The sequence below is a fragment of the Artibeus jamaicensis genome, unplaced genomic scaffold (genome assembly GCF_021234435.1).
Source record: "Artibeus jamaicensis isolate MK-2021 breed Jamaican fruit bat unplaced genomic scaffold, CSHL_Jam_final scaffold_369, whole genome shotgun sequence".
Classification (NCBI taxonomy): Eukaryota; Metazoa; Chordata; class Mammalia; order Chiroptera; family Phyllostomidae; genus Artibeus; species Artibeus jamaicensis.
In genome coordinates this window covers 29,685,403-29,697,920 of record NW_026522042.1, presented here as the reverse complement: position 1 = coordinate 29,697,920, position 12,518 = coordinate 29,685,403, and the positions used below count along the sequence as shown (strand labels likewise).

The 12,518-nt window shown below is 40.2% G+C and overlaps 1 protein-coding gene across 2 annotated transcripts in view; it reads left to right on the top strand.

The window, feature by feature from the left end:
* ADCY2 (adenylate cyclase 2) overlaps window positions 1-12,518 on the top strand; it is a 355,653-nt gene that overhangs the window by 278,957 nt on the left and 64,178 nt on the right. For both annotated transcript variants that reach the window (XM_053657169.1, XM_053657168.1), the window contains one exon: window positions 5,322-5,406. In XM_053657169.1, the coding sequence (XP_053513144.1) occupies window positions 5,322-5,406 (85 nt within the window). The remainder of the gene's footprint in view (window positions 1-5,321; window positions 5,407-12,518) is intronic.

Here is a 12,518-nt window from a genome sequence, read left to right as displayed (position 1 = left end):
AAAAAAGGAGAGAGATAAAGAGAGAGTTTCTTTTTTATTATTTCATGCTTACACTTAAAAGTTTTCTTCCCTCCATTCCCTTTGTCCTTGCTAAATGCCATGGAGCAGGTGTGCACAGAGCGTGGTGAGGGACCCACATCACTCCCTGGAGAAGGAGACATGAGGACACAGAGGCAGAAGGGCCATGGCAGTCAGCACACAAAACAGAAGTCCAGAGAAAAACTGTTATTCTCCCACTGAAATAGTTTATACCGAATATAATGTTTAGACTTTTTCTCGCAAATGTGCTTATTCATCCCTGTCAGGGCCATCTTTAAGCAATAAAGTGACTGTGAAAAACCAGGAAGGAGAGAAGACCAGGTCCTGATCAGCCTTTTCCATTTACTGTAACAATACACTTGATTAAAGTGCCAAAGTCAAAATGCCTCACTAAAAAAATGCAATTTTTCTTGCCTCATGACAGGGAGGAGTCTAGTTTGCTTTTCAGTAAATACATAAATCAGTTATGCTTATGTGTTAAAAAGAAACAGCTTTGCAACCAGAATTATGATTAAAATTAATTATGTTACATAAACATCATGGTATGCTTAATGGGCCTGAACATGCTTTTGATTGGACAGGCAGGATAAATGGTTATAATTAAGACCTTTTGAACAACCATTACTTTGCCTCATGGTGGTTCTTGTTCCCTGAGACGAGGGGTCTGTCTCTCTGAACAAGAGGATGCTCCACAGACTGGGACACCAGGTGAAGCACATCAGTAAGAGTTCCATTCACTCTGGGTCTGAAGCTCAGGTTGTGACTTCAGATTCTAAATGCAAGATCATATCATCTACAAATAGAGATAGTTATACTTATGCCTTTCCAATCTGATGCCTTTATTCCATTTTCCTGCCTAATTTCCCTGGCTAGTTCCTCTAGTATAATTATCAACAGAAGTAGCCACAGCACACATATATTTTTGGAACATTGGCCAACCTGTCACATATTCTAGGCCATAAGAGAATCTTAACAAATTGGAAGAGATTTTTATCTTTATTAATAAGTCTTTTTGAGATTTGTTTTAATTTTTTCATGGTTAAATTATGTAGTTTTGAATAACCTAATCAAATGAGAAATTAGAAAGTGTTTTGCATAGCAAACTGTAACAACAAAATAATGTGGGATATAACTTAAAGCAGTCATTTAGAGAGGATTTGTAGATTTCAAGTGCTCATATTAGAAAATGAAACGGTTAAAATCAAAAGTCTGTTTCCAATTCAGGAAGCCAGGAAAGGTGAGCAAATCAAGAAAATAGAAGAGAAGTAATACTAAAGAAGGGGGGAATCAATAAAGTAGAAACCAACCAATTCAGAAAACAGTAAAAACAAAAGTTGATTTTTTGTAAAAGCTTAAATATTTCTAAACCACAGGTGGCAAATACAAGGCCCACGGGCCAGATTCCACTTTGTTTTATCCAGCCTGGCACCTTGTTTCTACCTGGTGACAGTGCCAAGCTCCTTGCCCCTAGTTAAGGAGTACTCACATTTATACAGTCCTAAAATCCGGTGCTTTGAAGGCAACTGTGAGGCTGATGTAGCCCCCCAGTGAAAATGAGTTTGACAGCCCTGTTCCAAACTATGAGCAAAACTGATTGAGAAAGAAAAAGAGATCACAAAGCACCCAAATTAATAATATAAGAAATAAAAAGGGACCCACTACAGAGTCTACAAACAGTAGCAGGATAAATATGGAGTGTTGCAAATTACTCAAGGCCAAGAAGATTTATAATTCAGATGAAATGGAAAAATTCACTGAAAAGACAAGCTATCAAATCTGACACATAACAGAATACAAATTTTAAGTGTGTGTATAATATTAAATATATTAGAGTTGATTTTTTTTAATTTTCACATGCAGACACACAAGAAATTCACACCTAGGTGATTTCTGTGTGAATTCTACCAAACATTTTAAGAAAATAAGATGGTAGGAACTGGTCAAATATTAACAGATTTTATAATTGTTAATGAATAAAATTTCCTGTTCCAGGAAAGAAGCTCAAAGATTGAGGCTACAAATCAAAGGCCACTTCTGTTGTATGTGTAGGAGATCAACCCAAAATTAACAGATAAAGTTTGGAAATAAAGACAGAAGATAGCTATTCTGGGAAACACCTTACAGAAAAATTGCAGTAATATAAATTTCTGACAATACAGAATTCAAATGCAAGGCATCCAGCATGAAAAAAGACCTCTTCTTGTACAGTCGCTAAGAAAGTTTAGCAGTCATACGGCTTTGCGCACCACAGCATTGCTTGGAGGGAAATAAAGATAAACTATTAAAATGCTCAACTATATTGACAAATTCAGAATCCTTTTTGGAACTTTTAATACATTGTAAAATTGAGTCGACAAGTCAGCCCATTGGTGGTCTGCCTAACTCTCAGGCCACATGAATAATATATTTAGAGATCATGCTTTGTTTCCAGAAAAAAATACATGTCACTTTCAGAAAACCATAAACCATCATAGAAGTAGAGCATATTTATCACCATCTAGAAGAAAAATGAATGGTCAAAATATAAATAATAACCACAACCTCTGATCAAATCTGTTGATTAGAAATAATAAGAACAGACCAAAAATAATCTTTGTAGAATTTATAAGTTAGACTTCTGAATTAGTCTTGTATTAAAAAGAAATGAAAATTGAAATTATAGGATTTTTAGAAAAGAATGACAGTAAGTAGCTATAAATCAAAGCTGTGGGATTTGGCTAGAGCAGTAATTATCAGAATATTTATGAGCTTCAGCACATTTATTAGACAATACAAAAGACTGGCAATAACTAACAATCAAGAAAAAGAACAGTATGAGTTTAAATAGAGAAAGAAGCAGTTTTTAAAGTTAAATCAGAAACTAATAATACAGAAAACTATCAGAAAGCAGACTTTAATAATAACCCAAAACCTTTGAGACAATGAAAAATATGCAGGTTCAAATGCCTGATTTAAAGATAAAAACAACATAAAGTGCAAGAAGAAATTACTTCAAATATGGAGACTTTGAAAATTTTAAGAGAATATTACATAGAATATTTTACATTTGAGCATCTAAATAAATGGCTAACTTTCTAGGAAAATTACCAAGTTAACTTAAGAAATAGAACCAGTAAGCGTGGCAGAAATGTGACAAGTGTAACCCCAGGTCAGGAATACATTTCATGGATGCAAATGCCACCCACACCGCTTAACAGAGATATAACTTTGGGCAAGTCTCCCAATTTCTCTGGGTTTCAGTTTCTTTTTGGTAAAATGAGGTGAAAATGTTAACTACTCTCCAAGATTTTTGTGAGGAGTCAATGAACTGTGCACACAAAGTCTTGGGAGCAACGCTCAACACGCAGTGAGTGCTCTGTGAGCATTAGCTTGTGTCACCGCACCATCATGCCATCACCGCCACCTCATCACGTGGTTTAACAGTTGAGATTTACCAACTTTCAATAGGAGATTACTCATTTGATATTAAAGAGTTGCGGACCTAAGAAAAAGAAATAACGTTTCTGAATTCAGCCTTGTGCGGCTGGCCTTACCTTGACATTCAGGAGGAACCAGGTGAGCATAGAGTCAAACAAAACCCATCAGAGTTTATTTCATAAGAATAAAATGGATGAGAAGATGGCAAACAAATGCTTAGCAGATGACTTACTGCACCCCTCTTCAGTCACAGGCTGACAAGAGCCCTCTATTCTTCTGAGACCTGGACTGCCCCACACTCCCCTCCCTCCACTGTCTGGCTAAGCAGGAGGCTCTTCGCATCTGTGCTGGGGAGATGATGCAGCCGGGGCCAGTAGCCAGGACCTCTGTGGCCTCTGACCAGGGTCTAAGGACTGATATTCTTAGGGAAGAATATTCTATAAGGTGAAGAGACATACAGTGCTTATCTCTACTAGGCTATAAGCAGCCAAAAATATGGGTGGCATCTTACTCATCTTTGTATCATTACAGCCTAACATGGGCCTGGCGCAAGAGACGAGTCAACAGTCTAGGTGTAGCTGATGTGTAAGCACCCTCCCAGGAGAGATTACTGTTACTCATTAAATGAGAGCAAATGCCATTATCTGGCCACTTATGTGAAAGCTCTGTGAATCATGTCTAGGAGATAACTCGGTCCCCAGCACATCAGTGAGTCACAGCAAGTATTGATTTGAAGTCAGATTTTTGTAGAGCTTGCCTGGTGTGTTATCCTCTCTGGTAATAGAGTGGGAATCTGAGTGTGTGGGCTGTATGGAACCTTCCCGTCATGATATCATTGCGGGGAGGGGGGCGTGTAGGGGAGCATGTTACTCAGTTCACTGATTTCTTGCTTTGTTTCCTTCCTCACGAGGATCGCTGCTATGCACTTGCTGGTAATTTCAGCTTGTTGCTGATTTGCATCTGAATCTTCCATTCTGTCTGTCTACATTCAGGGTGTTGCTACTCTTCTCAGTAACTTCTGTATCTTCAGTATCTCTAGCCAATGTCATCAGCTTGAGAGTCCCTGTGGTCTCAGACATATCTGACCTCCCCTTGAGTGTTCCATTTGAATTTCATCTTTGATTACTCATTGTGGTTCAGCTATTTTGATAACCCCAAAACCCTTTTACCCGTAGATTAAATGAAGTCTTAAGAGGCTTTAGTTTTTTTAATTATTTAAAAGTCCTTTCAGAAATGTATACAATTCTTATAAATACTTGTAACCAGTAGGTAGCACAATCTATAACTTAGTGGGCACATTTTTCACATGATCATAGAAACCTTGCGTGTTCATCAGTTCATGCAAGACTAAAGGCCATCATCTAGGGAGCCTTGGGAGAACCTTAGGAAACATTTAGATGCATTTATGCTGAAGGAAGTCGAATCTGGTTGTATGGTCATGGGGAGGGTGAAGACTTTGTGTTTCCTAAGTGAACAGGAATGAGGTCTTTAGGACATCAGACGAGGCTGCCCCGGAGGCAGCATCTGCCAAAACTCAGCAGCAGGGAAGAGGGTGCTGAGATAGGAAGTGCCAGTTGCATAGTCAAGTCCTGAAAGGTAGTTATCGTTTAATAAAAAGCTGTTGTTTAGAGGGCAGTTTTAATGAGTCATCATAACGAGTTGATCAGACACAATCATGGACACACTTTAGTTTGGGCATGTTTTTGGTTTTGTGTTACCTTCATTTCATTTCTCAAAAAATTAGTGAGGATTGAAGTTCTCATTTAATTAAGTCCTCATTAGCCTGAAAAAATTACTGGTGGCTTTCCAGGGTAATAGAAGCTGTCCCCACAGTAACCTGTTTTTGTTTGTTTCTTTCTTGGTAGAACCTCCATTCTTGGGATCTCCTTTGGAGCTGCATTCCTGCTGCTGGCCTCTATCCTGTTCCTCTGCTTTGCTGGACAGCTTTTGGTACGTATTTCAAACATAGGACTTCTTTGAAAACTGGGCTCGTTTAATGAAAACTGATTTCTGAAAACAGGAAGCTTGTTGACTTACCATGTCAAGAGGTGCAGATCCCAGTATGCAAACATGTGTCCCTTGTGCCAGCTGCCCAGAACACAAACTGAGGCAGCTCGTGCACAACAAGACACTAATTCGAAGATTATTTGAGATGCTGGATGTCACATTATAAAATTGTAATTATGTCTATTTGTTTCTGTCAGCATTTTTAGCATCTCCTCTGTGTTTTCAGAGTATTTATAATGGCAACTGTAAGTATAATAGGAAGGTTTGTTGTACAGGGAATTAAAATTCAAACCAAATAGATCTTAGATTTTTTATACCCGTTTTCCAGATATTAAAATTTTAGGATGCCAAAATTTATCAATGTACAAATATATCTTTTTAGTGTTTGAATTTGAGCCAATCCTTGTGAGCTCTTGTGGTTTAATTGCTAGTTCTGGGTATAAGAAGTAAAACTACATGTTTTCTTGAGGCCGAAGCAGTAAGAGCACTCCAAAGAGGCCAGCCATGTGGGACAGAAATCTCAAAAAAGAGTCAATGCCTCATCTTATTCATTGCACAGGAGCCAGATTTTGGGCAGAGTTCATGGGCAGCCTCTGGAGACATTTCCATGATTTCTGTTAACCGAAATTTTAATGTTACAAATTCTGTCAGTGACAGAATGGCCTCCTAGGTCTCTGAGCAGTCCTGGAGCCCCGGGTATCCACTGCACTCCAGTCTGTGTCGAAATATGTGGCCCAAAAAGCGCTAAGCTTCTGAAGCATGTTTCTGCCTCCACTGTTGGCCTTCTCTGGCTGGTACTTTTGCAAACATTTGTGGGTTTTGTTTGCTGTATCAAGGTTTAGATTATTTAAATTGGATTAGAAGCTCTTCCATAGGTGGGACTGTGGTTTCTGATTTCCTGGAATGCACATGGCGTTTCTTGAAACTCCCCTGAAAATACTGTAGGTTGTAGAGAGGAGAGGACTGGTTGACCCATGGGAATCCTTGTCAACTTCTAAAATCTTAGTATGCAAAGAACCTGATTTCCCATGGTCAGATTTCCCTTGGGTGGAAAGCTCTCGGGCACCACGCTTTGTCTTCCTGGCCTCCAGAAGGATTTTGAAGCCCCATTTCTCGGAATTTTAGAACAGAAACTATCATTTGTCATTCTGTTGGAAATCCAAACTTCACTCTAAAGCAGCTTATATCACTCTGCCTAAGTAGCTATACTTCTCATTTTCTAGTCCAAGCAATCCAGCTGTGGGGTTGGAGGAGCATGGTATGTATTTAAGGTTTCCAGTTGACTTTTTACTTTCCACTAAGTTTCTGTAGAAAAGGAACATGATGCTGGAGACTGGGAAATGAATCTCCAGAGCAACTTTGCAGCGTGTGTGGGAACGCTCCGCTCTCATGAGATGTCTCCCCTCTCAGCCTCACTGTGGAACCTTTCATGGCTTTGGGCCCCTCCTGTTCCCACCCTGTGGTCCTTCGGGGTGATCAAGGTCCCACATGCATAGTGCCTGCTTCCTCCAATTCCCAGGGGCTTTTCAAGACCCTGACACCCACAAACCAAACTCTCAGGAGTTCTTTTTTTATTGTTCAAGTACAGTTGTCTGCATTTTCCCCCCACTGTTCCCCTCACCTCAGCCATCCCCACCTCCCTCCTTGATCACACCCTCCCCCTTGGTTTTGTCCATGTGTCCTTTATAGTGGTTTCTGAAAACCCTTCCCCTCCCCCCCATCCCCTCTCTGGAGTTCTTTTTTTAAGTTTGGTATCTCAGAAAAATTTTAAGGCTGCAGAAGAAATGGTGCCTGCTTCGTTTTCACCAGAAGCTTGTATTTTGGCAAATTGGTCAGGAAGACAATACTCAAACACAGTTTAGTCTTTCTAAACTTGAATTAGTAAATTCTGTGATAGTCTCCCTGCTGTGGCCAGCTGGAACCCTCGATCCTGCTGAAATTTGAGAAGGAACTTTTCTCATTCCAATAAGAGGTCTTTGTTTTGTTTTGTTTTAAGCAATTCCGAAAAGGTTTTTTGAACTGTCAACATCAAACATATTAATGCACAGACAATCTAAGGAGCCTTTAAGTATGCTTAAGCATGTGTCCATTCTACCCCCCAGATTCAGTTGGAAACTACGTATAGCACAGATACTCCAGCAGGGTCTTGGAAGATGTACTGCTGCTTCCTAACTGCGCACTCCCTCGCCTCTTGAGAACCCATCAATTTGTACAAGGTTTTACTAACCTTTGCATTTGATTGTGGATTAAATACTGAGTTTATGAAAAAGTGCATAATGCCCTAGATTCACCTTCCAGTAACATATGTTAACCTTCTGAAAACTCAAGTGCCAAAGATAGTATTGATACTAATATTGATATTCAATATCAATGTCAATGAAGAATTAAGGTAAAAACTTACATCAAGGAGGTTGAATAAAGTTAAGCCTGACCGATATTTTTCTGCCAAGAGCCTTACCTTTGTTATACAGAACATGCAACACAAGTAACTAAAATTGCCAGGCCATTGTACAGCTGGCGTTGATTTTTTTTAAGTGTAGGAAAATAAAAATGGGCAAAAATAAGAGTGCTAATGAAATGCAATTTTTTTCCTGTTGATTAAAAAAATCCCACAGGTATCTGTTCAGTGACATGTTCTGGGGAAAATGTCAGAGAACGCGCGTGTTATCATTACTGCTGTGAGCGGCCCCTGCTACCCACGCCCCCCCCACCCTGTGGGCTGACACAGCGCTGCTCTCCCTGCCCTGCCCCACGTTCTGCTCAGTTCTTGCCCATGTGATGAGTTCACTTTAGTTCCTAAAAACCTTTCCAGAAACTGCCCCAGCCCTTGTGACAGGTCCGTCTTCAAGCTCCTTGGGATTTAGGGTCTGTGCCACATAATTTGATACTTGATTACATAACAGCTCATTTGACCCCCCCTCTCTTTTGTGAGCATGACTGTTTTCTCCCTTTACGTATAATAGGTTCCTGGTGATGAGAAATGTTTTCTACCCTTGCTTCCCGTCTTCCCGGGAACCCAGCAGGAAGCTGACCACAGAAACACGTTCAGTGGGCATGTACTAAGTCAGCACTACCAGACTCCTAGTGTTTCTGTGAGGTGCCACGCCCCTTCCTCCCCTCAGCAGGGCCATGGAGCACCTCCCTTGTTTCGCAACGCCACCGTTCTCGGGCACAGTTGGCATGCCCTGAGAGCCTGTGTTAATTCCTTGTCTGTGTGTAAATGAATATGTAAATGAGTGAGCAGTGGTGAGACAGTGGCCTCCATTTGCTGCCTTCTTGAACCTCCAGGACATCTTTAAACGTTCCAACATCCGAATTATAGGGGTACCAGAAGGGGGAAAGGCACAACCACCAGTTGAAAAATTATTTCACTTATTGAACAAATTTGTTCAAATAATTTGTTCAAATTATTGAACAAATAATAAAGGAGAATTTCCCCAAGATGGCAAAGGAAATAGACTTCCGAGAAATCCAGGAAGCTCAGAGAGTCCCAAAGAAGTTGGACCCAAGAAGGAACACACCAAGGCACATCATAATTACATTAGCCAAGATTAAAATGAAGGAGAGAATCCTGAAAGCAGCAAGAGCTAAGGGGACAGTCACCTACAAAGGAGTTCCCATCAGACTGTCAGCTGATTTCTCAAAAGAGACCTTACAGGCAAGAAGGGGCTGGACAGAGGTATTCCAAGTCATGAAAACCAAAGATCTACAACCAAGATTGCTCTACCTAGCAAAACTTTCATTTAGAATGGAAGGACAGATAAAGTGCTTCTCAGATAAGACCAAATTCAAGGAGTTCATCATCACCAAGCCCTTACTATATGAAATGTTAAAGGGTCTTACCTAAGAAAAAGAAGATAAAAAAGATGAACAGTGAAAGGATAGCAAACTCACAGTTATTAAGAACCACACCTAAAACAAAAGCAAACTAAGAGGATAGCTAGATCAGGAGCAGAACCATAGAAATGAAGATCTCATGGAGGGTAAGCAACAGGGGAGTGGGAGGAGGGGAAGGGGGGAGAAGGTACAGAAAATAAATAGCATAGACAGTAGAAAGAAAATAGATGGGGGGAGGGTAAGAATAGTAGGGGAAATACAGAATCTAAAGAATTTGAGACACATGTTCATGAACTAAAGGGGGAAATGGTGGGGGAGGGGTATGCAGGGTGGAGGGGAAGGGAGGGGGGAATAGAGCAAATGTAATGGCATAATCAATAAAAAAAATAATAAAATATATTCTGTGAAAAAAAAAAAGAAATTCCTTCTTCCACGATTCCTTGACTCCAGCATGCTGACTCCTCAGTTGAAAATCATCTTCTGACCTTCCTTAACCAACTACGTAGAGCCCACCTTTCCCACCACCAGCTTTCCTGGTGCCTGCTGATTGGGCTTCCTATTTTGTATTCTTATCTGTATTTTTTTAGGTGGAAAGAGTGTCAGTGAGTTTGCTTGAGCCCTGTTTTGTTCTTTGTAGTGTGTCAGGCACTTGAAAGGCAAGATAAATGTTCATTATCCTTGAGCTTCAAGGAATGTTGGGTGTACCCAAATGCGACTTCCTGGCACCACTGCTCAGAAAACATCCCTCCCCTGTCCTCACACACCCTCCACTTCTTTCATGCTGGCTGCTCTGAATTCAGCTCATAGTCACCAACCCTTGCTCTGAATTCTGGCAAGTCCATGGCTTAGGGATATCCTGGTCAATCATCTTGGTGTCCACTCTTGTCCTATCCCAGCAGGCACCTTGGTATTGGCACCTTCATGAGGTACTTAGCTTTCTACAGCAGAGGCTGGTTAGCATTTCAGAATTGTAAACCCAAGAGCTGAAACAGAGATAACCTTGTCCGGCTGGACATTTTGTGGATGAGGGACCCAGGGCTCAGAAGGCTCATGTCCTTCAGTAAGTTCCCATTTCCAGTCATTTAGAAGTTTCCACCCACGGGAAATAATGCAGGAGATATAAGCAAATCTCTTGAGAATGGAAATGGAGACTTTGGAGCAGACTCATGAATGTGATAACTGTAGGAGCTGCAAAGGTTTTCTGCCTTTAGTTAAGGTCCTTTAGAATCAGTATAAACTGCATATGATGGACAAGATCCCCATTAACAGTTCTGTATCCAACCTCATTGCAGTTTACAAACAACAAAGTATATATCATATCATATCATATCATATCAAAAACGACAACTTACTCTGCTAGGTATTTTACGTACTCTGGCTCATTTGTCCTCACAAGATCTTTTGGAAGGAATGCACACTTTATGACTAATGAGACAGAAGCTTGCAGGTGCTACAAACTTGCTCTGTAGTGTAGCGCAAGGTGTTGGAGCCAGAATTGGAATCAAGCCTAGAATTTTTATAATTAGTTGGAGATAGGTTCCAGGATGCTGGGCTGTGTGTGGAGAGAGTCGCCAGCAGACAAGTGCCCAGCACTAGGCTGGGACATCCACATTCATGGTCACGGGCCAGCATGATGCTGAGGGTACCTTGTGGCGACTGCTGAGCCTTCGCTGGTAAAAATCACACTGGGCAGTGGGGATAACCTCACACAGAACCTTGTTTGTGTTCTACTCTGGTCTAGTTTCCTAGTACACATTTTTCAGCTGTTAGCCCATTGGATTTAAAACTAGATTCTGGGGAAAGTATAACCCCGCCTTAAAAGACATTTGGTAAAATGGAAGGAAAAAAGTTACCATGTAAGTGGATTTAGACTCTAAAATATTATAGTAATATCGGTGGTGTTACTACTTTGCAAAATGTTTTTACGTATATCAGAGTCCTTCAAAGTATTTCCATATATATTATTTTATTTGATAATCAAAACAACCCACTTTATCTAAGAAACTAAGATGTAGAATAAGAGATTCAAGTCACATTTTCATTATAATCAGCAATAAAAATTAAAATAATTGTTTTAGTAGTGATAACAATAATGTGTACATTTACTGCCAGATTTAACTTTCTAAACTGCCTGAAGTGGATTTATCTCTGTCACAAATATAATGCAGTGACCCTAACCAAAAATACTACCAAAAGAAAAAATGCTCAAAAAGCATCTTTTAAAACACCAATGCCAGATAAGCCCAGTGAAAATGCTAGAAAATGTCAGAAGACCGTTTTCCCTGGGTGTGAGAATCTCCTGCTGTGGGTGGCGGAGATAACGGGCGGAGGCCAGCCTCACAGTCCCGCTCCAGGCAGCACAGAGGACATGCAGAGGTTGTCCTGGGAAGAGACGAGGGCCACACAGCAGCTGACAGGAAAGCTTTCTGCCCCACAGCAGTGCTTCTCCTTGAAGTCTGTTTTCTCAGATGTCAGTCTAACCACCAGATTTCTCTTGGTTAGTGATTCCCAGTGGCCTTTTTTCTGTCTTTTTCTTCAGTTTTGCATTGTCCTTATGTAGGTTTTAGGTGGGTCTCTGGTAAACAACATCCAGCTTTACGTTATTTTCTCTGTTCAAAAAAGCTCTCTTTTACCTGAAAAGTGCCCTATATTCATATGTATTATAATTACTGCTACAACTTTATTTTGCTTCCTTTTTAACCTATGGGGCATCTTCTTTGTTTCTACTTATTTTTTTCTCCTTTCCTGCCTTCTCTGGGACCAGTTGGCTTTATTTATTCTCCTTTATTTCCTCTAGTGACTTGGAAATTAAATATTCTACTTTCTTTTAGTGATCAATGTAAAACATGTCAAAGAGCACGTGACTAAGGGAGCCTGTTAACATCTCTGTCTTCTTGTTGAAGAATACAGGCACCAAACTCTCAATCTCTAAATATCATCATTATTTTCCATCTTTCACTTTAAAATAAAAAACTCACTGGTCACACTGAAGGTATGATGAGAACTGAGAAAATAACCCATAAAACAGAACAGAAAGACAAAGAATGTTGTTTAAATTTTTCCAGAGTTAAACTCCTTTCATAATTCATGTTTTATGTATTCCTGTTAGTTACCAATGTCCCACCATTTTTTCATAAACATCATTTCTTCCTCCAGGATTCAGTGTCCATATTCTCAAATACGGGAATCACTGCTTTTGTAGTCTGTTCATTGAGATC